This window comes from Megalobrama amblycephala, linkage group LG3 (assembly GCF_018812025.1).
Source record: "Megalobrama amblycephala isolate DHTTF-2021 linkage group LG3, ASM1881202v1, whole genome shotgun sequence".
Lineage (NCBI taxonomy): Eukaryota > Metazoa > Chordata > Actinopteri > Cypriniformes > Xenocyprididae > Megalobrama > Megalobrama amblycephala.
The window spans coordinates 6463093-6490708 of NC_063046.1; the positions used below are offsets into that span (position 1 = coordinate 6463093).

Sequence of the window (27616 nt, forward strand, 5' to 3'; positions counted from 1 at the left end):
GTGATCCTGCATCAGAACTGGAGATCTGGACCAGATGATGGAGACGAGTGTGCTGTGATGAAGAATGGACAATGGCATGATTTGTCATGTAGAGATACTCGTCATTTCATCTGCAACAACAGTGAGTTCAGCTGTTTAAAATTACAACCATTAATTTATAGACGCACCATATACCAAATATAACGACTCCAGAACATTTACTTCTGATTAGAAAAAAACATGCATTATTTGTGAATGTTAAAATATAAATTGTTATAATTTTTTGATTGAGGTCCATTTTAATATAGACTAATACTGACTGACACAGACGTCAACATGCAAATAAAGGGACAGAGGTGGACAAACACACAAATATAGAGGAAGTGAATATGATAAGGGTTTATGAGTAATAAACAAATGATGTGAAATGAGGTGATGAAAGAGGGATGAGAGCAGATATAATGATCACACTGTTTAAAGCTGCAGACAGAAACATCAGACTCAGGACAGAAACACACGACCTCTAAAGTAAGAACAACTCACATGTTCATTCTTCAAACACAACTAGACTTTGAGATGTTATATTGTCTGAATGATTGTGAATTTTGTTTTTCTGCAATTTTTTTTAAATTACATGATCATGTTTTACTCCAAGATGAATATGGGATTATCTGAGTTTTTCAATGTGTTTCTTCCTCAGAAATGGAGCAAACTCTATATTTCATTCTTCTTCTCATTGGTGAGTGTGTTTGTTGTTCCCTTTCAGTCGGTCACGTTCGACGTACGTCAGTAGTGACCGACGAATTGGGATATCGCTTAGAGAGCCCTATCAGCTTCGTGTAAACTAAAACAAGCCAATGGAATTGGCGTGCGATATTTGCATAATGCGCACCGCCCCCGACAGGTGTATATAAATAGGAAGCAGATGCAATCGCACTCTGTCTTTCGCTTCGGAGCCATTCAGTGGTGTCCTGTTTAAGAAGACTGTTTGTGTGAACTAAACTGCCTCGAAGAGGATTCACAGCAAGCCGTGTGTGCCGGTGTAACGGTGCTACAGCGAGGTCGCGAGCTCCCGAGGATCCGAGCTATAGCTCTCAACTGCTGTTTTCACAGCACACGCCTAGAGTGAAAGTGTGTGTGTTGCGATTTGGGCCGGTTCCTCGGTGTGTCCAGGGAGTGGTGTACCTGGCACATCGCGTCACTCCCTGTGTGCTTCGGCACGAGCGAGTTGACTGTTTTCCCCTTCTAAAAGAGCTTTACAGACGAACCCTGACAGTATGTCATTTCGTCTGTGCGTTAATGGGTGCGGTCGTTCCCTGGTCCCTGCTGATGGGCACAATCGTTGCATCTCGTGTTTGGGCATTCAGCACGCTGAAGCAGCTTTTGTGAATGGTTCATGTTCCCATTGCGGGAACATGACTATCGCGGTGCTGAGGTCGAGACTCTCCTTCCTGAAGTCTCAGGAAGCGGGGGCCCCCTCCCCTGTGCCCCGTTCGACCGTTTTTTCCGGCCCGGGCCGGAATGACGGTTCGGCGGTGTATAGGAAGGGTGACCTGAGGCTTACGGTCAGGGCTTCCCCGCCGAGCGGAAACGCTCCTCGGGCCCCTGCCGCCTCATCAGCACCGCAACCCATCGTGCCACCGTTGGTTTCCGCTGGGCCCTCTACGGACTGTCCAGCCGTTACCTTTGGTGTGCCGGCGGCGGATCGGATGTCGACTGCTGCATCGGAAGGTGAGCCTGAGTCCTCGGGGGAGGAAGATCCGGACGCGCTGCCGCCCGGGACGGTAGCGTTGCCCGAGTCGGATCCCGAGCTCACGGCTGTGCTCTCCCGGGCCGCCTTGTGCGTCGGGCTTGAGTGGAACCCTCCACCCTGTCCCGGCCCATCTCGGTTGGACGATTGGTACTTGGGGGGGGGTCGCGCTGGTCAAATCCAGCGTCCCGCCCCAATGCCTTTCTTCCCGGAAGTACACGATGAGGTGACCAGGTCTTGGCAAGCTCCGTATGGGGCTCGTACAGGGCCTGGTCCCTCGTCCGCCTTCACCTCCCTGGACGGCGGGGAAGCCAGGGGATACGCGAAGATCCCGCCAGTCGAGCGGTCTGTTGCGATGCAGTTGTGTCCAACGGCCGCTGGCTGGCGCGGTGAGCCGCGTCTCCCGTCCCAGGCCTGTGAATTCTCAGCCGGTCTGACTGAGAAAGCTTACAGTGCCTGTGGGCAGGCTGCCTCTGCCCTGCACGCGATGGCCCTTTTGCAGGTCTATCAGGCAAAAGCGCTGTCGCAGATGCCCCAGGAAGGTCCTGACCAACAGCTGCTTGGGGAGCTGCGCGCTGCCACTGACCTTGCCCTCCGGGCAACGAAGGTGACAGCGCGTTCTGTTGGCCAGGCGATGTCTACTCTGGTAGTCCAGCAACGCCACCTCTGGCTGACCTTGGCAGACATGAGGGAGACCGACAAACATCGGTTCCTGGATTCCCCCGTGTCTCCGGTCGGCCTTTTCGGCGACGCGGTGGAGAGCTGTGCCCAACAGTTCTCCGCTGCACAGAAGCAGGCTGAGGCTATCAGACATGTCATGCCACGGCGGTCCGCTGCTGCCTCCACCCAGCCGCCCGTGGCTCAGCCTCAGCCCGCTCGTCGCCGAGGGCGCCCGCCTGCGTCTTCCTCCGCCCCTGCTAAGTCGGCAAAGCAGCAGCCTACACCAGCCAAACAGCAGGGTGCTGGTCGCGGACGTGGTGCCCAGCCCGTCTCTGTCAACCCAGGTGGCAAGCGGTCGGGGAAAACTCGGCCCTGAGACGGGCGACCTGGAGCGGAAGGTTCCTGCCCTTTGGGAGAGTATTCCATCTGCTCTCCCACCCCCGGAGGAGGGCCGGGGGGATTTTGTGGCGGCTGTCCATCTACCGCCGCTGGCTCTCCGGAGTCCAGCGGTACCCACTTTGCCACAAAAAGAGCAGTTTCCTCAAACTCCAGGTCACAACTAGGTGTGTCTGCCAGTGTGTCAGGCCCCGCCTCGCCGCTGGCAGCTCCCTCCCCATTCGCCAGCCGGCGGCAGTGTGATGGCGCAGACCGCGTCCCGTGCGCCGTCTCCCATGCACACTGCTGCCTCGCAGAGTCCGACCCCACTCCGGGCCGCTCCCAAGCCGTCCGAGTCGGGTCCCTCTCTGCCTTGCTGCCCCACCCCCGGTGCGTCTGTGGTGCCTTTGGTCCCGCTGGCTCAGTGTCTGGAAGCGTGGATAGCGCTCCCCAGCCTGTCCAGTTGGCTCATTCGTACTATCAGACTCGGCTATGCGATTCAGTTCGCCCGGCGTCCCCCGGTCTTCAGGGCTGTCCACTTCACTCAGGTGTCGTTGGACAGTGCACCTGTTCTCCGGGCGGAGATTGCTGTCCTCCTGGCGAAGGATACAATCGAGCCGGTCCCTCCAGCCGATATGAAGTCGGGGTTCTACTGCCCCTACTTCATTGTACCGAAAAAGGGCGGTGGGCTACGGCCAATCCTGGACCGTCCCCAGGATTGGTTTGCAGCAATAGACCTGAAGGACGCGTACTTTCATGTCTCGATTCTGCCTCGACACAGATCCTTCCTCCGGTCTGCGTTCGAGGGTCGGGCATGTCAGTACAAAGTCCTACCCGACATGGTTTTAGCTCCCAGCCGGTTGGGTCTTCAGGTCAACTGGGACAAGAGCAAACTTGCCCCCGGGCAGAGGATCTCTTGTCTCGGTCTCGAGCTAGACTCGGTCGCACGGACTGCGCGTCTCACCGAGGCGCGCGTCCAGTCGGTGTTGAACTGCCTGAGCTCACTCAAGTGCAGGACAGCGGCTCCACTGAAAGATTTTCAGAGGCTCCTGGGGCATATGGCATCTGCAGCCGCGGTAACGCCGCTCGGATTGCTTCATATGAGACCGCTTCAACACTGGCTCCGCGGCCGGGTCCCGAGATGGGCGTGGCAGTGCGGCACGCTCCGTGTTCCCGTGACACCGAGCTGCCGTCGCACCCTTGTCCGGTGGTCGGACCCTTCGTTCCTGCGGGCCGGAGTACCCCTCGAACGAGTGTCCAGGCACGCTGTGGTCTCCACAGATGCCTCTGCCACGGGATAGGGGGCCACGTACAACGGGCATGCAGTGACAGGTCTTTGGACGGGGCCTCAGCTGCATTGGCATATCAATTGCCTCGAGTTGCTAGCGGTTCGTCTTGCGCTGGCCCGCTTCAAGAAGCTGTTGTCAGGCAAGCACGTTCTAGTCCGCTCACACAGCACTGCGGCCGTTGCGTACATCGACCGTCAAGGTGGTCTACGCTTCCGTCGCATGTCGCAACTCGCCCGCCATCTCTTGTTGTGGAGTCAGAAGGTTCTGAGGTCCCTTCGGGCCACTCGTGTCTCAGGTGTGCTCAACCGTGCAGCCGACGAGCTGTCACGGCAGCATCTACTTGCGGGCGAGTGGCGGCTCCACCCCCAGGCGGTCCAGCTGATTTGGCAGCGTTTCGGCGAGGCCCAGGTAGTCCTGTTTGCCTCCCCGGAAACTGCCCTCTGCCAGTGGTTTTATTCCCTGTCCGGCGGCACGCTCGGCACGGATGCCCTGGCACACAGCTGGCCCCCGGGTCTGCGCAAACATGCGTCTCCCCCAGTGAGCCTTCTCGCACAACTCATGTGCAAGGTCAGGGAGGACGGGGAGCAGGTTCTGTTAGTGGCTCCGTACTGGCCCACCCGGACCTGGTTCTCAGACCTCATTCTCCTCGCGACAGCATCTCCCTGGCCGATTCCTCTGAGGAAGGACCCCCTGACTCAGAGACGGGGCACCCTGTGGCACCCGCATCCCGATCTGTGGAACCTCCACGTGTGGTCCCTGGACGGGATGCGGAGGTTCTGAGTGATCTCCCGCAAGCGGTTGTAGACACCATCACTTCCGCTAGAGCTCCTTCCACTAGGAATCTCTATGCGTTGAAGTGGAACCTGTTCGTCGAATGGTGCGCCTCTCGCCGAGAGGACCCCCGATCATGTTCGGTCGGATCCGTGCTTTCCTTTCTGCAAGATGGGTTGGAGCGAAGGCTGTCTCCCTCCACCCTCAAGGTGTATGTTGCCGCTATCGCCGCACATCACCACGCAGTTGAGGGTAAGTCCCTGGGGAAACACGATCTGATCGTCAGATTCCTGAGGGGAGCGAGGAGATTAAATCCTCCTCGCCCTTCCTCCGTACCCTCTTGGGATTTGACCCTGGTTCTCACAGCTCTCCGGGGTCATCCCTTTGAGCCTTTGCAATCAGTCGACCTGAAACTATTGTCTCTTAAGACGGTTCTTCTGGTTGCATTGGCTTCCCTGAAGAGGGTAGGGGATCTGCATGCATTTTCGGTCGACGAAACGTGCCTAGAATTCGGGCCCGGTGTTTCTCACGTCATCCTGAGACCCCGGCCTGGATACGTGCCCAAGGTTCCTACCACTCCCTTCAGAGATCAGGTAGTGAACCTGCAAGCGCTGCCCTCGGAGGAGGCAGACCCAGCCCTAGCTTTGCTCTGTCTCGTCCGCGCTCTGCGCGTTTACGTGGATAGAACGCGAAGCTTCAGGACCTCAGATCAGCTCTTCATCTGTTACGGAGGCCAGCAGAAGGGAAAGGCTGTCTCCAAGCAGAGGATGGCCCACTGGATAGTGGACGCCATCGCCTTGGCGTATGAATCCCAGGGCGTGCCTTGCCCGCTCGGGTTGAGAGCCCACTCCACCAGAGGGGTGGCCTCTTCCTGGGCGCTGGCTCATGGCGCCTCGCTGACAGATATTTGTAGAGCTGCGGGCTGGGCGACACCTAACACGTTCGCTAGGTTTTATAGCCTACGTGTAGAGCCAGTATCTTCACGTGTACTCGCATCCACTAGTCGGTAGACGTGTTGTACCTGCTCTAAGTGTCGGCTTGCAATGCCATTCCCGCCACTGGCCGGATACGTGCATACTTCACTCCAGTCGAGTTCCCCGCTTGGCGAACCCTGTCAAGTTCCTCCGCCTCCCCCTTCGGCTCGGACATTGCGGAGTGTCTGATGCCAGGCCTACATCCGTCGCTGACGCTGTCTGTTGGCTGGGGCCCATATGTCGTGACCCCTCTACGTGAGCGGTCCCATATGTGTATTTTCCACGGTTTAAAACTCCCTACGGGCCGAGTCCGTGTCTTCCCTTAGCAGAGCCAGCTCTGCTGTCACCTGTCAGATGAGTCTCCCCCTACCAGGTGGAGCCATCCCAGGGACTCCATATGCGTACTGCCCCCCGGGCCAGTCCATGTGTGTATTCCCACGTAAACTCCTCCCCCATTGGGTAGGTAGTGGTCTCCGCAGCGTCCCTTACGGGTTCGCTTCCCCAGTGTAGTCTAGTTTACTTAGTGGGTATTAGTTAGACAGCAGTAGACTCTCTCGGTGTAAGCTCGCCCCCTTCACCGCCAGCCGGTGCTATGGGCGGCTGAGCTTGCGCTGGGCACTGGAAGGGGTTTCGTAACTGTGGCGCTTTAGTTGGGATCCCAATTCGTCGGTCACTACTGACGTACGTCGAACGTGACCGACTGAAAGGGAACGTCTCGGTTACATATGTAACCCTCGTTCCCTGAAGGAGGGAACGGAGACGTACGTCCCGTCGCCACAGTTTCTGTACCCTCGCTGTAGCGCGGACACCAGTTGTCTCCTCAGCGAAAAACAGAGTGCGATTGCATCTGCTTCCTATTTATATACACCTGTCGGGGGCGGTGCGCATTATGCAAATATCGCACGCCAATTCCATTGGCTTGTTTTAGTTTACACGAAGCTGATAGGGCTCTCTAAGCGATATCCCAATTCGTCGGTCACTACTGACGTACGTCTCCGTTCCCTCCTTCAGGGAACGAGGGTTACATATGTAACCGAGACGTTTTATTGATGGTTTATAGTTTCATCAGGTTTGACTCTGTTATGAAAAGCATTAAATCAAACCCTCTCTTTCACAGCTCTCTGCTCCGTATCTGAATGTGTTCAGCGTCAGTATTACTTTATAAATGAGGCGAAGAGCTGGACTGAAGCTCAGAGATACTGCAGAGAGAAATACACAGATCTGGCCACCGTTGACAACATGAACGACATGAACGAGGTGAAGAGAGTGAGTGCTAATCCTAATAACTATGTCTGGATTGGGCTGCAGAAGACGAGTGTTGATGAATGGCACTGGTCTTCAGGTGAACCTGCGCTCTATCAGAACTGGGCTCCTGGACAACCAGATAACGGACACGAGTGTGCTGTGATGAAGAATGGACAATGGCATGATGTGTCATGTACTTATACTCATCATTTCATCTGCAACAACAGTGAGTTCAACTTTTTAAAATTACAACCATTAATTTATAGACGCACCATATACCAAATATAACGACTCCAGAACATTTACTTCTGATTAGAAAAACACGCTTCAACTGATGCCTTAATGTATAATATCTTCATCACAAAGGGTCAGCACCACCAACATCATACCCAGTCAACAGTTTGTCTCTCAGTGATGTAAAAGTGTAACCTCACAGCGCTCTCACTGTGTGCTCATACTGTGGTCACAATGTGAGATCACCCCAGCTAGAAATGTTATTGCTCAAAGCACAGAACATTACAGTAATAATGAACACAAACAACTTACAGAGCTTTACTTGTTCCACCTGACTGCTGCAGATTTATTTTGGTGTGGATTGTGTTGAAATAGAAACGCTCCAGGTAGAGCCTCACGGGTTTCCATCTCATAATTATAGTTACTCATGGAGTGAACGCAGCAGGAGCTCATTGTTTTGGTTCAGGAGGAACTGTTAAAGGCGCTGCTGTTTGTTTTTGGCTCTCGGTGACTGAAGTCTGTCTAACTCTGTATAACCTTATGAAACGCTCTGATGACGAGTGATGCAGGTGCATATGCAATGATTTATCAGAATTAAAACAACACAGGCTAATTATGTTGCCTAAATAATTTAATTCATTTGTACAGTACTATCATGTCATACAATCGCGTCTTTTCTTTCTGTCGCATCCTGTCACCGTAAACTGACCTGTCAATCATCTTAAATCCTCCACATTTCATTTAGCTAATTTCCTACCGTATCAGAGAGAAATGCAGCACGATGATCTGCAGTCGCCGGTCTTTCATGTGGAGAACTCTCCTCATATTAATGCATAATGATGCATTTAAAAGTTAATGGCCAATCAGATCTTTATAAAAGTCCACATTGGTATTTGTAGATGAAAAATAACACAGATAACATTAAATATTTTCTATCAGGTTAAACTTTTTATTAGTCACTCAAACCTCTCATTGTTGGTCGCGCACATATCCGCCATGTTTTGTAGTTTAACACTTTTTACTCGTGTTTGTAGTTCAGAACTGAATCCTTGTCCAATGTGCAATGGATTGTGGGGAATATTAGCCTTTATAGTGTGCACGGATCCACACTTCGAAAATCTACCGGAAATAGTAGACCATCCAGGGACTTTTGGCATACTCTTTTCAACATACTATGCTTTGGGACACACTTATTTTAATCTCACATACTATTTAGGATGGATAGTATGGACATTGGGACGCAGGGCAAGTCTATGTGTGCACATGCCTGGTGTTCAAAAGGTGTACATTTTTGTAGTAACATTTTACAGGTTTTGCACTTAGACATCAATGTATTTACAGTGTGGAGGAAGACTCGTTTTGAGGAAAATTAGGTTGTAGCTCATTGTCTATGATTGTAAAGAGATGTCATTGTGTTTTAACAAAGTTTAGCTCACGAGTTATTGATCCAGGAAATCTGAATCTGTGAATATGTTGCCAACTTTACTGAACTTATCCGTTCAGGTGTCTTTCACTGACATCAAACCGTGTCTTGAACTAAACACTGAACAGATTTCTTTATATTTCAGTCTCAGTTCAGAATCAAATTCTATTAACTGCTCCATTGTTAACGTACAGAGCTGTCTGAACCACTGCCTGAGGGGAATTAAACAGGAAGTGTTTGTCTGAACTCACAACAGGGTTTGTCAGAGAATGCAAAAGATTTGAAATATATTTTTTTCCTCCCATCCCATTTTTTTTTCCACCACCATGTCCCTTTAGGGGCTCTGTACATCTAAAGTTAGAAAAATATAGAAATCCAGTTTTGTAGAAAAATGTTTAAATGATTTAAATATGTCAATTTTTGTGTAAAATAATAATAATAAAAATAATAATAATAAAAGTGTAAATAAAAAAAAGTATTTATAAAGTTTTTGTATTGTTCTAGACTCATACATTCTATTGGCTCAGTCTGAACATGTTAAACAATGATTGTTAAATTAAACAACACTATTTTTGATTATAAATTCAAAGTTTTTTTTTTTTTTCAAAACACTACAAATCCATCCTTTCTTTAAAAAAAAAAAAAAATGTTGGTTTATGTCTTAAAAAAAAAAAAAAAAAGAACACGCAACACACGACATCAGGGACTCATACTATAAATGAATATAAATCAAATAAATGCAAATGCATGAAATAAATAACAGCCAAATAAAATAAATAGTAAACTAAATAGTAAAATAAAGTTTCAATATTATCTACCACATAAAACAAATAATTTAAAAATAATACACATACAAATACCTGTTACGATTGTGCAGGCATGAGACAGAGTGAGAATCCAAATGCAAGCACCAACGTCTAATAACAAAAAGGTAATCCATAACCAGGAGTAATCACTACACAGCAGACGAGAGCAACGACAAGAACGCACACACAAGAGCAACGACCAACAAACAACAATTGAAGTGTAAAGGTTTAAATAGACATTAACAATGGACAGATAAGGGACCAGGGGCGGAGCTACGGGTGGGCCTGCGTGGGCCTGGGCCTTTTTATGTTAAAAAATGGCTAACCCGCTATCTTGCATTTAAAGAAAAACGACTTGACAAAGATGACAGGACGTAACAACTTTTATCGTTTGAACGAGAACTAACAGATAGGCTAAATGAGTTTATGACGATATCAACATCTTCAATTCAAAATCCAGCCGATTCTGACTTGTTTAGAACAGACATCAGCCATACAAGGTAAGCTATAGGTGTTTAGTCTGGCCCGCCGTGGCATGATAATGCAATATTTTTTGCATATAATTTGTGAGCAAGGGGTTTTCTGAAATGTATTAATAATACAATATAATTAGTGCCCAGTAGTGAAGAAATACAAAAATTTGTCACATCAATTCATGTACTGTAATGGTCTCGTGGTAGAAATTTTGGCAAGCGTTTCTGAGGGTCTGGGTTCTAATCCGCCCTCATATCTTTTTTTTTTTCCTCATTAAAACCAAGGTGTTCATCAGTGATCGTACATTAAGTGAAAGGACACGTTGTGTGCATTTTGTTTTGTGCTTTTACCAGAACGAAACGCTCGATTGTCTGTGTGAAGACTGCGCATGTGCACGAGCGCCAAGAGAACTGATAACAGCCGCAACGAGCACTGGCCATGACTTCAGAAACAACACGTTCCAGCGGATAGATCGCCTCTTATTTAACACAGACATACGAATTTCTTATCGAATGGAGATGTTTCTTTCTTTTAGGTACAATTATTCGCTGTGTTTACGTTCATTTGAGACGTTTCAGAAAGATTCTCGCAGAAAAACAGCTGAAAGCGCACCCTGTTTTTTATTTATTTTATTTAACAAAAGTACAAGGTTTTGTTGTTGTTGTGAGCGTACACGAATAAAAGTAGACCATTTGTAGTCTTGACAAAAGACTTGTTGTTTCTGTCATGAGGAAAAAATCCATCGGCCAGAGAGATAAAAATAGCCAATTTAGTTTCATATTTATATTTAAATATTAGGCTATAGAGCCTAATATTATTTTTTAAATTTCACCTATGTTGATTATGAAAAGTGAATAGCATGACGGATGCGCAATCGGGAGACATGCAGCGGGTCAGACATGAGTTTGACCACTTCATTAATTTTGTTTTATAGTAAGCCTTTCTTTAAAGTGAATTTCGTTTTGTAGAAATTGTATCTTAAGTTCAATCAATGTTTCATCAACCAATTGCCTAAATGTAATAAATAGGAACGAAACCAAGAACGTCGGGTGGAATGGATTGAAGTGCGTAACAAACGAACATGTTTCTGCCACCCGAATAAGGCTGAAGCAATATTCTGTTTTTAACCCTTTAAGACCTGAAGGCTTTTTTAGAGTTTTTTTTTCCTGAGCGACACACACAAAAGTAAAGACTCATAACTCCAAAACTCTAGCAAGGAGAGTCAAAAGGTAGGTATCATTTGATAGAAAACATTTTAAATTTTAATAAAATATAAATTACATTTTATAAATTACATTTTCTTGCTGAGAAACAGCTGATAAAAGACAAAAAAATATATATATATTTTTTAAATAATTTTTCTTTTTTTTTATTTGACATGAAATAACTCAGGAACACAATAAGATCGCTAAAAAAATCTTTTTTGGTGATGCTCTCCTATATGTGAGCTGCATCTGGTTAAAATTTCGTGGTGACAGCATAAAGAATAGTTTGAAAAATTGTTGTTCATTTTTTCCGCAACCAGGTGGCGCCAACGGGCGGTAAACTCAGGTTTAGAGGTGCTTCTCAGCACTCGTTAGGAGTTTTTCAAAATGGTTAGATGCATTAAAAAGATGAGATTCTAAGCTTTAAAATGATATCTATTATGTGTTATTCCACGTTGGAAAACGAACATGGATGGGTCCGGGAACACTGGATACACACTGCATCCCGGAGAGATGAGAGACATGTTTTTAGCCAAGTATGTTAAATCATTCCGTGAATAATATCTTGTGATCAACACAATATATTGATTTGGATTCATTTTAATCTTGAGAATCTGCTTTAAATATTGATGTGCAATTTTCTATGATCTGTGCAATTTTCACGAAGTTATGAGCATGTGAAATATACATACTTGTATTCAGTTAGCGGCTGTGCTGTTTTTGTTGTAAACGCATATTACTCAGACTCATTAGAGGGTGAAAACAACGCAACAGAAGCATGTTGGAGGCTTGATATGAAAGTTTAAAGTCTCTGGTTTTGTATGCAAAAAGAATTTTTGTGCTACCTATATGGATTCAATTTTTATTGGCTTTTAAAGAGAGACACGCAAATGGGAGCGCCGACGCTCCATCCGGTCTTAAGGGGTTAATGAATTTCTTAAATAAATGAATTCATTCGATGAATCTGAACGTATGTTTACATGAACGCTAAATAAAGTGATCGGGTTAATGTGTGAGCGTTTGTCACAAGTTTCAAATCAGAATTGATTTTTTTTTTTTTTTAAGAATCCTAAGCTGACTTTTTGTTATTTTTATTTATCCATAGCTGCTGTTACCATATGCCAGGTTATTTCCAAATATGTGATTAGGCCTATTATTATTAGGTTATTTTTTTTAATCGGTTGGTGCTGTTGGTTCTGCAGTTTTGTCTTGTTCGTAGATTTACTTGAATTGATATTGTCAGGTAATATTATATTAAATAACGTAATTTGAACTTGCCATACGTTGACTTTTTGTGAATTGACGCCACTGAGGGACGGTCCATCACTTTTTTCCCCTCCCAATAGAGTGCCTCAGGGATGACGCATTTTTGTAGGCAAAATCCGGAAGCGAGTTAGCATTTTAGGACTTCCGGTTCCAACGCCGTCAAGTCTATGGGTTTTTTGAATGGGTTTTTGCTAAATCGCCTGAAATAAGGTCTGTGGTTAACAAAGCCTCTAAATACTTTCACGTTTTGATCTATGACATAAAACACACCAGTTATAACCCACTTGTGATTTTTGTTTTTAAACTTTTACTGTGTCTTAAAATCGGCGGTTGCTAACAAATTGCTAAAAGGGACTACTTCATTTGGTGGGGACTTTAGACGTCATCATTAAAAACGGGACATTTGGACAGCATTTCTCATGAAAAAGTGGATAAGTATTCATACACAGCGCAGATCATAATCAGCGAGCTTTTTTTTAAATAACATAGTTTTTTAAATAAAGTTTGAGGATGCTTGGTGGTGACGACGTTTATCCGCAACCATGGTGTGCTGTAGTCCGTTTATAGCCTACTGTTAGCCTTTTATATCTGACCATTTTATTTAGACTTCAAAATCTATAAATGTTGTGTTAACTTGTAAAGATTATCTTGATAGACAAAACGTGTAAGTGTCATAACCCTTTGTTAAACACAGAGCTTATTTTCTGCGATTTTCCAAAAGTCTATGGGAAAAATGCATAGGCTTTCAACCGAGGGAACCCGTGCACCGCTAAATTCCGGGTTGGCCTACAAAAACGCGTCATCCCTGGGGCACTCTATTAAGCCAGTTGAAAAACATGGGATGATGCGAATTATTCTGGCCCACCCACACTTTTAGAGGCCCACCCACCATCCACTTTCTGCCTCCGCCACTGTAAGGGACAGGTGTTGGTGATATGATGTCATGGTAACTAATGAGGGTAACTATAACGACACACAAGGTACAATGTAACCCTGACTGAAATTAGTCCATTTGCAGTCCATACATTTTTTTATTTTATTTTTGGCATATTTACCCTTCCAGTAAAACTGTTAGTGTGAAAAAAAACAGTGATAAAAGAAAATTGATAAAATAATAAAATGCTTTATTAATTAAATCAGTAACATGCAAATTACTGCAGTAACATTTATCCAATTAGAGTTAGAATCTGCACTGCGGGTGTAGATCGTCCAATTGAGTACGATCAGCAGTGATGCTGACCCCGCCCACTAAGAGACGCAGACGAGATAGAGAAGAAACAGAAACACATGAAAACGAAGCTTAAGAATTCTGAGTTAAAACTATCTAATTTTGAGAAATAATTAGTGAACAACTACAAAACAAAGTATATAAAAGTTATTTAGAGTTAAATTGCTTACCGAAATTTGAGTAGTTTTGTGAAAGAGCTTGTTGTGGCCTTGTTGATCCGGAGCCTCGAGCCAAAGTTGGTCACCGTCGTCACCGTAGTTCGTGGTGCAATCTGGAAAAGAAAAATTAACAAAACACTTAATTCAAAGGAATCGGTGAGTTGTGGATTTATTTTCATACATGTGATGAATTATAATGGTGTGTTGTATTCCTATGTGTGTTAAAATGAAGTGATATGTTCATTGTATATGAAGTATGGCCTATGTTGTAAATGAACGTTAAATGTTGGTGTGAAGAGGGAATACTGTTGAAACAGAGTTGAAAAATGAGTTTCTAAAAATGTTATCCTGTGTGTACAGGCCAGTTTTTGTTGTATGTGTAGAAGTTTGGATTTTCCGCTGTGATTCACGCGCATGGTGAGGATTCATCAAGCCGCATTGAAAGAAAAGAAAGATGGCGAGCCCCCCAGACTGAATTTGGATCTCTGATTTCCTATCACCTTATCCACTTAGTGGTATCGGTTGTTTTTTTCCTTCTGAACTCTGATGGACTCAGGTATATTTTTTTGAACTGAATTTATCGAATGGACTATTTTTTTTTCTAATATTGAATGGACTGAGGTATATATCTTTCTGAACTGAGGTGAACACTATTTACAATTTGTTTTGTTTATGTATATATTTCTGAAAAGTGTTATTTGGTTATATACACATTGTAAATTTTGAGGTAACCATTCATGTGAATGGATATTGAATCATCTTGGTTAAAGTATTGATTTGAGTTGCATTTGAAGCAAGAGTCAAATTACAGTAAAGGCAGGAGAATTAAAAATCTTAAAATTGAAACTAAACATATTAATCTATAAAAAAATATATATATTTAAATTAGAAAACCAATAATTTTCAAACCTAAGCCAGGAGAAAGAAAAGAGGGAAATTATCAATCAAAGAGTCAACAAAGGAAAGGTTTTGTTGAATTCATTTTATTTGTATGTTTTTTTTTTTTTGTGGTTTATTAATTTCTTTCAAGTAAGAACTTGATTACAGTTGGTCATATTGTATTTATCTTTGTCATTTATCATTTACTGATCATCACATCAACATTTCAATCAGAAAGAAGAAAAAAAAAAGAAAATACATAATAGCAAATAGAACAAAATCTGAAATCCCAAACTTGTGTGCTGTGTATGCTTTGCCTCCTTCGAGCTTTGTATCTTCTGATCGGCCCATTGATCCAGCTCAGTGCATTGAAAAAAAAATTAGCTACTATTGTTGGCATTGAGTCAAACATTCAGCTAACACTGTTGTGTATTACGAGCAGGTGTTACATAAATAGTGGCGAGCCAGCCAGGAGGCAAAGAGAAACGCACACATTAACTTTTATTTTTGATTTTAGAAATTCCCTCTCAAGAAAAATAAGTGTACAAGTAAAACAAAATGGAAGTTATAGAGGAAAAGGGTGTAAAAGTCCCTAACGCAATCATAATTAGCGGCATAACTGAAACTGAAGTGGATGAGGAAATATTGGACTTTGTAAAGCAGTATGGGTCAATTAACAGAATCATCCCAATCAGTGATCCTTGCCTAGAATCGCAGAAGTCCTTGGTGGTTGAGTTCAGCTCTGGACTAGCAGTCCAAACCCTTCAGACAATGTTTCCATATGTCCAGCATGCAAAGAATAATCCTGATGTCTCTTTCCATGTGACAGCTTTATCGAGTGTCTACGTCAAGAAGCTTGGACGAAATACAACCCAAACTTACCTTAACGAGCTGAAAGAATTGGCCAGTCGCAGTGGAGAGAATTTTGAGGATGTCTTAAAGGGCATGTTAGCTCATATTCATGAGACAGTGGTGCCAAAGCCATGTCCTTTACCTGTCCTTGCTGAAGCTGATGACACCTCACCTGCTCGTTCAGCAGACCCATCCTTGACTGAGTCCCCCCTTAAGCAGTCCCAGGTAACTGCAAATGCTGCACAACATCACTCTGTTCCACTAGTGTCAGCCACAAGCCCAGGCTCCCCGTCAATCACCGTCAGTGATTTAAATCCACCTGGAGTGCAGAAAGTTGTGGTGGAGCATCTTGTACGCACCAGTGATTTAGCCATACCTGGAAACTCACCATTACGGCTCCGTGTTTTCTCTGGGCGAACTCCCCATCCACCCAACGAGGTTGATTATGAGACTTGGCGCACTAGCGCTGAACTACTTTTCCAAGACCCAACAGTCTCTGATTTCCACAGAGTGCGCAGAATCTGTGAGAGCCTTCTTTCCCCGGCAGCAGACATAGTAAAATCTGTTGGCCCGGCGGCATCTCCTTCAACTTATATTCAGCTTCTTGATTCTGCTTTCGCGCCAATTGAGGATGGCGATGAGTTTTCGCCAAGTTCCTGAACATATTCCAGAACCCGGGAGAAACCCCATCTGCTTACTTGCAACGATTGCATGTTACGTTACAGACCACCATGCGCTGTGGTGGAGTCCTTGGCTCAGAAGTTGACAAGCATCTGCTGAAGCAGTTTTGCAGAGGATGTTGGGAAAATTCTCTGATTCTAGAGTTGCAGTTAGAGCAGAAAAGGCATGCTCCCCCATCCTTTGCAGAGCTAATGACCTTATTACGAACCGAGGAGAGCAAGCATGCTTCCAAAAGTGCGCGAATGAAGCAACACCTGGGAGGTGTTAAGCAGCGTGCCATAATGCAGTCTCAAACAGCCGCTAGAGATGATATGACTCAATTTAATTCTGTCACTGCTCAGTTGGCCAGTCAGATAGCAGAACTCCAAAATCAGCTTGCATTGTTAACTTCGAAGCAGTCTAAAGACAAACCAAACCCCAAGTTGAACACTTGCAAGTCCTCAAGTAAGCAGAGTGCCATCAGTCCTAAAGGAAAACCCAAAGTCCAAGACAAGTCCCAACCAGTTAGACCAAAACCAGGCTATTGCTTTCGGTGTGGGGAGGATGGGCACATTGCCAGTTCTTGTTCCAATGACCCGAATCCAGCCTTGGTGTCAGAGAAGCGGGATGAGCTTGCAAAGAGACAACATGAATGGGACTTGCGGAATGGCAGTACTAAGCCACATTTAAACTGACAGCAGTTCCTGTTGCGGGACGAATGGGAACTGGGATTGAATCAAAGTGTCCCAAGTCTTTTAGGGCACTGTCAGCCCGCGCACAAGTGAGGTCACGACAATCTGTCTTACCTAAGGGGTTAATTGGAGCGAAATGCACTGCGCAAGTGGATGTTGCAGGAGTAATGTGTGACTGCTTACTTGACACTGGTTCACAGGTCACAACCATCACAAAATCCTTTTACAACGAGAACCTGTTTGATCAGCCAATTCATTCCTTAAATGATCTTTTGGAAGTTGAGGGGGCAAATGGTCAAAACGTCCCTTACCTCGGCTATGTTAAGCTGACCATCACTTTTCCCAAGGACTTTGTGGGAGTTGACACAGAGGTACTTACTTTAGCTTTGATTGTCCCTGATCTTCCTTCTACTTCTCAGCCTTCTGTGTTGATCGGCACGAACACCTTGGACAACCTGTACAAAGACTTTTCACGGCAAGAGACTAGATACTTTTCTCCTATTTATGGATATAAGCAAGTGCTAAAGATTCTGGAATTGCATCAGAGGCAGAATGTAGAAGGAAATGTTGGACTAGTGCGACTATCTGAAAACCATTCGCAGGTGATACCTGCTGGACAAAGTGCAGTTCTTTGTGGAAAGGCCTCTGTTGCTGTATCCCATTTAGATAAATGGGTAGTTGTCGAACATCCATCTTTTTCCCCTCTGCCTTGTGGCCTGATAGTTAAGACATGCATGGCCACGCTTGAAGACAAGAGGCATTGCCACTTACCTGTTGTAATCGCCAACCCTACCACACATGACATCAAAATCCCTCCTAGATGTATTTTGGCTGAATTAAAGGCAGTTCAGTCTGTGTGTTCAGAGGAGCGTAATGACCATGATAGCAAACCAAGCTTCATTCCAAAGTCCACTCTTGAGTTTAATTTTGGTGATTCCCCCATCTCACCAGAATGGAAGAGTAGGCTTACCAAACGGCTTCAAGGAATGCCAGAAGTATTTTCCTTACATTCCCAGGACTTTGGATGCACAGATAAGGTCAAACATCAAATAAATCTTGTGGATGAAACACCCTTTAAACATCGGGCAAGACCCATACATCCAGAAGATCTGGAAGCTGTAAAACAGCACCTTCAGGAGTTACTTGATGCGGGAGTCATACGAGAATCTCAGTCTCCTTTCTCCTCTCCCATTGTTGTGGTCAGAAAAAAGAGTGGTGACATTCGATTATGCATTGACTATCGGAAATTAAATCAAAAGACCATCAAGGATGCGTATGCACTCCCCAAACTTGAAGACACGTTCATGGCCTTAACGGGGTCCAAGTGGTTTTCGGTACTTGACCTAAAATCTGGTTATTACCAAATTGAGGTTGAAGAAACTGCCAAAGCGAAGACGGCTTTTGTATGTCCGTTAGGATTTTATGAATTCAACCGTATGCCACAAGGGGTTACTAACGCCCCAAGCACATTTCAAAGAATAATGGAAAGGTGTATGGCAGACATCAATCTTCGTGAGGTCCTTGTCTTTATAGATGACATAATAGTCTTTTCCAAGGATTTGGAGGAACACGAGGAGAGGCTTGTCAGAGTCCTAAACAGGCTTAAAGAATATGGTCTTAAACTTGCGCCAGAGAAATGCGTTTTTGCACAAACCTCAGTCAAGTACCTTGGCCATATAGTGTCAGACCGAGGAGTGAAAACTGATCCCGATAAAGTAGCCGCTGTCAAAACCTGGCCGATTCCTAAAAATCTGAAAGAACTCCGCTCCTTTCTTGGGTTTGTGGGATATTACAGACGTTTCATCAAAGATTTCTCCAAGAAGGTGAAGCCTTTAAATGAGTTAACTTCAGGGTATCCCCCTACCCGTCGGTACCTTAAGTTAAAGAGCAATGCTCAGTACAGGAACCCCAAAGAGCTTTTCAATGGCAGATGGACGACCTCCTGTACAGACGCATTTGAATTGATCATTAATGAGCTCACATCTGCGCCAGTATTGGCCTTTGCTAACCCCAGGTTACCATACATTCTGCATACTGATGCAAGCACATCAGGTCTGGACGCTGCTTTGTATCAGGAGCAGGATGGACAAGTTAGAGTTATCGCCTATGCAAGCCGGGGGCTTTCGAGTAGCGAGTCCAAGTACCCTGCCCATAAATTAGAATTTCTGGCACTTAAGTGGTTAGCTGCACTCTCGACCTACAATTTCAAATTACAGTACAGGTCGGGGAAGCAGAATGTTGATGCAGATGGGCTATCTCGTCGACCTCACGCAAAGCTCCCAGCTGATGATGTCTCTCTGAAAGAACAAGCCCGCATTCTTGATTTCACTGAACAGCTTACTATGAATTCTGGTGAACCTGAAATTAGTGATGATGTGGTAAAAGCCATCTGTGACAGTCGTCTCATTCAATGGCCGGAGTGTCCAAACGACTTACCTGCTGTACCTGATGCTTATGCACAGGAAGATCAATGCGGAGGACTACCGACCATTTCTCACCTCTCCCCTTCTGAAATTCAAAGTGCACAGTTAGCCGATCCTTGTATCCGAGAGGTTATTGAACAACTTCGAACCGGGGAAACTCCTTCTAGTACCTTACGGGCTGCTCTTCCCAGATTACCTTACCTCCTCAGAGAGAAAGACCGCCTGGTGTTTCGCGATGGAATCCTATACAGAAGAAGGAATTTTGCTGAGAAAACTACATACCAACTGGTCTTACCTGAAAAGTTCCATCTAGATGTTCTCAAGTCCCTGCATGATGACCTCGGACATATGGGTGTTGATCGTACACTAGATCTAGTTCGAAACAGATTCTATTGGCCCAAGATGGCATCAGATGTTGAGCACAAAGTCAAGACTTGTGGACGGTGCATACGAAGAAAGACCTCACCTGAAAAGGCTGCACCTCTTGTGAATGTTTCAACTACTCGTCCCTTGCAACTTGTGTGCATGGATTTTCTATCTCTAGAGCCTGACCGTAGTAACACCAAAGATGTGTTAGTAATTACTGACCACTTTACTAAATATGCACTTGCGATCCCAACCCCTAACCAGAAGGCCAAAACTGTTGCGAAGTGCCTGTGGGAGCATTTCATTTGCCATTATGGTTACCCAGAGCGCCTTCACAGTGACCAAGGCCCTGATTTTGAATCCCATTTAATCAAGGAGTTGTGTGAAGTAGCTGGAGTGCGAAAGGTCAGGACAACCCCATACCATCCAATGGGAAATCCTGTTGAAAGATTCAATAGGATGTTGTTAAGCATGCTTGGGACTCTAGAGAATAAAAAGAAAAGCTGCTGGAAAGAGTATGTAAAGCCTCTTGTACATGCTTACAATTGTACTCGCAATGAGACCACGGGGTTCAGCCCTTATGAGTTGATGTTCGGGCATCAGCCTAGGCTTCCTGTAGATCTGGCTTTTGGATTACCTTTAAAAAATGAGGGAGACATGACACATTCACAGTATGTGAAGAATCTCAAGTCACATCTTGAAGAAAGTTTCCGTATTGCGAGCGAAAATTCAAAGAAGATGGCGGAACGGAACAAAACCCATTATGACAGATGTGTGAAAGCATCAACATTGCACAAGGGAGATCGTGTTTTAGTCAGAAGTGTTCGACTCAGGGGAAAGAAAAAAACTCGCTGACAAATGGGAAGGAGTAGTTTATGTAGTCATTGACCAACATGGTGATTTGCCAGTGTACAAAGTATGCCCTGAAACTGAAACAGGACCCATTCGGACATTACATCGGGATTTGTTACTCCCATGTGGAACTCTTCCATCTGAAATACATGAATGTGAGACCCAGAGTCCAGTTCCCAAGCGCAAAACTCGCAGTGAGACAGCCTGTAGACGTTCTGAGGAGACGGAGGAAATTCCTGACTCCGATGAAGAGGAACGCTATTGTGTAACACCTCAATTTGATATTGTGAAGGAGTCTTTTACAGTTCACACTTCTGAAGTAGCTCACCCAAACAGGAAATGTATTGTTCCTTCACCTGAAGCAAGCTTGGAGATCGACCATGGAGTTCAACATGACATACCTGAAAGGGAATTTCAGGACATTGATGAATTATCTGTGATTGAACCTGAAAACCCCATAAGCAACTTACCTGTGAATCCTGGAGCCAACTTACCTGTGAATCCTGAGGTCCATCCTGAAAAAGAAAAAGATGCTGAAATGAGTCGTCCACCTACCCTGGTGGTGCAGGATCCGAATCATCATGAAAAATTATTCATTCCAGAAGACAGTTCAGCTGAAAAGGAGACAATTGAAGGCAAAGAAGCAAATAATGTAGACAAGGATGAAACTGAATTGAGAAGGTCTGTCCGACATAGAGAGAAACCCAAAATCTTGACTTACCCTGAACTGGGGAATCCTCTGGTGACCATAGTTCAGTCCCTTCTTCAAGGTCTAAATGTTGCTCTCTCGGAGTCCCTGCAGGATTTCTCTCAAGTAGGATCCCCTGTAACTCGGGGTTATATACCTGTTGGTGATATGCAAAGGGACTTGCATACTTCTAGGAGGGGAGGGTGTAACCCTGACTGAAATTAGTCCATTTGCAGTCCATACATTTTTTTTATTTTATTTTTGGCATATTTACCCTTCCAGTAAAACTGTTAGTGTGAAAAAAAACAGTGATAAAATGAAAATTGATAAAATAATAAAATGCTTTATTAATTAAATCAGTAACATGCAAATTACTGCAGTAACATTTATCCAATTAGAGTTAGAATCTGCACTGCAGGTGTAGATCGTCCAATTGAGTACGATCAGCAGTGATGCTGACCCCGCCCACTAAGAGACGCAGACGAGATAGAGAAGAAACAGAAACGCATGAAAACGAAGCTTAAGAATTCTGAGTTAAAACTATCTAATTTTGAGAAATAATTAGTGAACAACTACAAAACAAAGTATATAAAAGTTATTTAGAGTTAAATTGCTTACCGAAATTTGAGTAGTTTTGTGAAAGAGCTTGTTGTGGCCTTGTTGATCCGGAGCCTCGAGCCAAAGTTGGTCACCGTCGTCACCGTAGTTCGTGGTGCAATCTGGAAAAGAAAAATTAACAAAACACTTAATTCAAAGGAATCGGTGAGTTGTGGATTTATTTTCATACATGTGATGAATTATAATGGTGTGTTGTATTCCTATGTGTGTTAAAATGAAGTGATATGTTCATTGTATATGAAGTATGGCCTATGTTGTAAATGAACGTTAAATGTTGGTGTGAAGAGGGAATACTGTTGAAACAGAGTTGAAAAATGAGTTTCTAAAAATGTTATCCTGTGTGTACAGGCCAGTTTTTGTTGTATGTGTAGAAGTTTGGATTTTCCGCTGTGATTCACGCACATGGTGAGGATTCATCAAGCCGCATTGAAAGAAAAGAAAGATGGCGAGCCCCCCAGACTGAATTTGGATCTCTGATTTCCTATCACCTTATCCACTTCGTGGTATCGGTTGTTTTTTTCCTTCTGAACTCTGATGGACTCAGGTATATTTTTTTGAACTGAATTTATCGAATGGACTATTTTTTTTTCTAATATTGAATGGACTGAGGTATATATCTTTCTGAACTGAGGTGAACACTATTTACAATTTGTTTTGTTTATGTATATATTTCTGAAAAGTGTTATTTGGTTATATACACATTGTAAATTTTGAGGTAACCATTCATGTGAATGGATATTGAATCATCTTGGTTAAAGTATTGATTTGAGTTGCATTTGAAGCAAGAGTCAAATTACAGTAAACGCAGGAGAATTAAAAATCTTAAAATTGAAACTAAACATATTAATCTATAAAAAATATATATATATATTTAAATTAGAAAACCAATAATTTTCAAACCTAAGCCAGGAGAAAGAAAAGAGGGAAATTATCAATCAAAGAGTCAACAAAGGAAAGGTTTTGTTGAATTCATTTTATTTGTGTGTTTTTTTTTTTTTTGTGGTTTATTAATTTCTTTCAAGTAAGAACTTGATTACAGTTGGTCATATTGTATTTATCTTTGTCATTTATCATTTACTGATCATCACATCAACATTTCAATCAGAAAAAAAAAAAAAAAGAAAATACATAATAGCAAATAGAACAAAATCTGAAATCCCAAACTTGTGTGCTGTGTATGCTTTGCCTCCTTCGAGCTTTGTATCTTCTGATCGGCCCATTGATCCAGCTCAGTGCATTGAAAAAAAATTTAGCTACTATTGTTGGCATTGAGTCAAACATTCAGCTAACACTGTTGTGTATTACGAGCAGGTGTTACAACAAGGCAAAACAGGACAAAACACAGGAAGTAAAGATTGAAAAAAAAAAAAAAAAAACATAAATTACACTTCAACATAAAAGTCCTACAAAACACAAGACAACACAAGGATCATGACAATACCACTAATTAAATAAAAATACAACAATGTTAACATTACATTCAAATAATTTAGTAACACATTTAGGCTAATAGTCATTCAGTGCCGAACCTCTAAAAAGTAATGACAGTAATGAAAACAATATTCAATAGGCAAGTTATTTAGTAATACATTCAAAGTCTTTTTTTTCGTAAAGTGTCAAACCTGTAACAAGTAGGACAATTTGTCCACTACATATGCATGAAAAAAAAACTAATAATGATAACGATATTCAATAGGCAAGTCATTCAGTAATACATCAGCATTCAGTAAAGTGTCAAACACGTAAACAGTAGGACCACTGTCCGCTATACATAAATCAAATCACATAGTGTGTGAGATGTGCTTTGAGTGTGTGAGAGTGTGAGATGTGCTTTGAGTGTGTGTGAGATGTGCTTTGAGTGTGTGAGAGTGTGAGTGTGAGAGAGAGTGTGTGAGAGCATGGATCACTCTGCATCTTCATCACTATGGCCTGTGTGGCGGGGAGCGGTACAGGTTAACATACACAAGCCCAAGTTTATCTACTTGTAGAAAATTTGACTACACCACCTGGGAGGGTTTCACCCAGGAAATAGAAATAAACCCCAAAGTAGTGTTGCACGATATACCGGTACTAGAAAGGTATCGCGATCCCCTGCTTTTAAAATCGGTCCGGTTCTTCATTTTATTAGTACCGGTACTTTGAGTGCCAGCTGTATTTCCTAATGTGTGACAGCAGGGGGCAGAGTGCGTGCAGCGCGCTGCTTCTAAGGCACACTGAGTGCGCGTTTATTCCTCTCAACTGCACAACGGCTTTTATGGTGACGAAACGAGAGGTATGGTTGCAAATACAGATGCTCTTGCAGACCGTCCACAAATTGTTGAGAAAGCAGATGCACGAAGCGAAATATGGCATTATTTTACTTACATTGCCGACAGCCAGGGCAAGCCCACGGACACCACAAAGAAGTTCTGTCATATGTGTTATTTACTTTTCCTGCTGTTTTAGGTTTTTGCCGTAGTATCGTTTAAGTATCGGTATCGTGATATTTAAGTTGGGTATCGTATCGAAGTCAAAATTTTGGTATCGTGACAACACTACCCCAAAGTTTGTTCTTAGGTCACACAGGTTCGCTTGTCTTATAAAGAAATGTAGGCAGGAAACGTTGGCATCATATAAAAGTGCAAAATTTATTCACAACTTGAATTCAAGATAGAAAAGGTTAAAATGGCCTCAATGATACGGTGCTATTCCTGGAAGCTCTCTCCGTTGACAACTCAAAAATAAACAGATACAGTATACACAAACAAATTACATAAAAGACAAAAACTGCACACAAAAATCACAAACTCAAATTACACCAAGTTACAAAAACAAACTTAACAACAAAAAGAAAACATTATCAGATGACATAACTCAGATCACACACTCATACACTTCAAAAGTGTCACACGGCAAACGCTGAAGCAGCAGCACCACACAAGATCTTTCACCCGTGTGACACAAGATCCTGAAAGAAAAATCAAAAAATAAATAAATCTCATAAACAGAAATAAATGAAAGTTGTCAAAGGGAGTCACAATTCCACCATAAAACGATGGGTAACAGTCACCACAGTACAGCACAATTAACAATATACAAATATTCAAAAGAAAAAGATAAACAAAAACGAAAAAGCTTGGTTCAAACCACGAGGAAAACAGGACTCGTAAGGAGCGGCCACATCGTCCTTAGACCAGCTCCAATAACTGAACGATCCTCCACCCCAAAGTAAACCAGTAAAGATAAACTAGAACAATCACAGAAACCAGACAGCAGCAGCAGAAGTCTGCTTGTTATGGGTGTCCTAAAAAAGGGGGCCCTGCGTCGATTTCACAAGTGCTTCAAGACATAATCACGCAGAGGTGATCCCAATGCGTCTCGACGCAGCGTCTCATTCCCTATTCAGGGAACCAGGGTTACATAAGTAACCTGAGACTTTTTTTGGACAAGTCATTTTTACTCAACTCACTCTCCTTTTATATTTTTTCAGTACTCTTTCCACCCTGATGACAGGTTTAAACTAACACTCATTCTGTTCACCTGTAGGTGTCGCTATTACCAAAATGATTATGCTACTTTTTAAAATCATCATGATGTTCACAAATTGTTACTTCATGTTAAATCTTTAAAATAATCCTGAAGATATTGAGAAGATTCAATATATCATCAGCTGTAGAAACGGTCTTTGAATGACACGTGTTTCTGATGTTTCCACTGCTGCTCCTGTTCACATCAAACCATAAAACTTTTTTTTTATTATTGTTTTTCTTAAAGCGAACACAGGACTCGTCTTTGTCAATGAGCAGAAGAACTGGAGAGGCGCTCAGAGTCACTGCAGACAGAATCACATTGATCTGGTCAGTGTGAGGAACCAGAATGAGAATCAACAGCTTCAGCAGTTCATCAATGATAATCACATATCTGATGATGTCTGGATCGGTCTGTTCAGAGACTCATGGCAGTGGTCAGATCAGAGTAACTCCTCATTCAGATACTGGAAGTCTGGTGAACCTAATGATGTAAATGAAAAATGTGCAGTGATCACTGATAAGGATCTGAGAGATTGGAATGACATCCTTTGCGACAAGCTATTTCCTTTTGTGTGTCATGAAGGTGAGCAGATCCTCACAAACACACACAATCCATCCATCACCTCCAGATATCTTAAAGGGTTAGTTCACCCCAAAATATAATTTCTGTCATTAATTACTCACCCTCATGTCGTTCCAAACCTGTAAGACTTTCATTCATCTTCAGAACACAAATGAAGATATTTTTAATGACAAAATGCTCAAAGATCAAAAAAATGAAAGATCCGCACACGAGAATGAAGTCAAAAAAGTTCTAATGAATGTATTATCCAGAGGCCACAAAAAGTGCAAGACAAGACTGTACACTCTGCACTTGCACTTTTTTTGGCGTCTGGATAATAAATTCGATTGATTCTCTTCAGAAAATTTGGACTAAACTGCTTGATTCATATGGATTAATTTTCTGATCTCTTTATGGAGTTTTTGAAGTGTCAATTAAGTTACAAAAGCAGTCAGTGGAAGGAAATCTGACAGCATTGTGTCATCAAAAATATCTTAATTTGTGTTCTGAAGATGAATTAAAGTATTATGAGTTTGGGATGACATGAGGATGAGTAATTAATGACAGAAATTTCATTTTGGGGTGAACTAACCCTTTAAAGTTCACACTACATGTCTGACATGACAAATTCCTCCACAGTGTTTGTTCTGCATGTTGTTTTTGATCAGTCTCTCTCTAGTTTCTGCTTGTGGTTTGTTTTGTGTCCAGATAAACTGATTCTGATCAAACAGAAGCTGACGTGGTCTGAAGCTCTGAGATACTGCAGACAGAATCATGTGGATCTGGTCTCGGTTCATTCAGAAGAGATTCAGCGTCGTGTGATGAATGTGGTTAAACAGGCGTCTACTGGGGCGGTGTGGTTGGGTTTACATCACTCCTGCACTCTGGGCCTCTGGTTCTGGGTGAGCGGACAGACCGAGTGCTATCAGAACTGGGCTGCAGGGAACGGCACAGGAGAGGACTGTGAGCATACAGTGAGATCTGGAGCAGTTCAGTCTGGAGGAGATCAGCGCTGGATCAGCCGTCCTGAGACTGACAGACTCAACTTCATCTGCAGCAGAAATTAAGAGTGAAGGATTCGTTTGTTTGTTCTTTCACTTTCATTTTGCCTTTTTCTATCTTTTTTAAAAAATTGGCACTTTTTGTTCTGTTTTCATCAGATAATGTGCTTATATCAGTACAATGAAATTAATTTAAGAGTATAAAATACCAGTGTGCACTATATATGTTTTAAAGACCCCATGAAATCAAAATGAGTTTTCATCTGTGGCTTTTAGAAACATTTGGAAATTGCAGTCATTCTCTTCTGGAAAAATGGCTCAATATTTTAACACAGACTGTTCAATCAAACACACTTACAGTCAACTAGACATTAGAAGATCATGATTCAAGGATTTGGCATAAATCATATTGACCATTTAAAAGAAAATCAAAGTAAAGCACAATCACATCAGTTGATTTCATGGGATCTTGGGATTCTGGTGGTGTGGATACTTTCTTCTACTCCTGTTTATAGTCATATCTTTACAAATTACTTGTTTAAAATGATTGTGAGCATCTATATGTCTTAGTGAAATGAAATATGGTTTATTCTTAAAGAAAAACTAAAAGTTGAGTATAAAGTTTCTTGTAACCTGTAATTCAACACCAGCTCAAATAAATTTCTTTACTAACAGCA

The 27616-nt window shown here is 43.2% G+C and overlaps 1 protein-coding gene across 1 annotated transcript; it reads left to right on the top strand.

Annotated features, from left to right (window-relative positions):
- The first annotated feature begins 380 nt into the window (after positions 1-380).
- Positions 381-27616, top strand: LOC125264385 (C-type mannose receptor 2-like). Its single transcript, XM_048183646.1, has 5 exons — positions 381-507; positions 680-718; positions 6916-7269; positions 25621-25959; positions 26647-27616. The coding sequence occupies exons 2-5, from the start codon at positions 682-684 to the stop codon at positions 27003-27005; spliced, it is 1089 nt and encodes a 362-aa protein (XP_048039603.1). The 5' UTR covers positions 381-507; positions 680-681; the 3' UTR covers positions 27006-27616.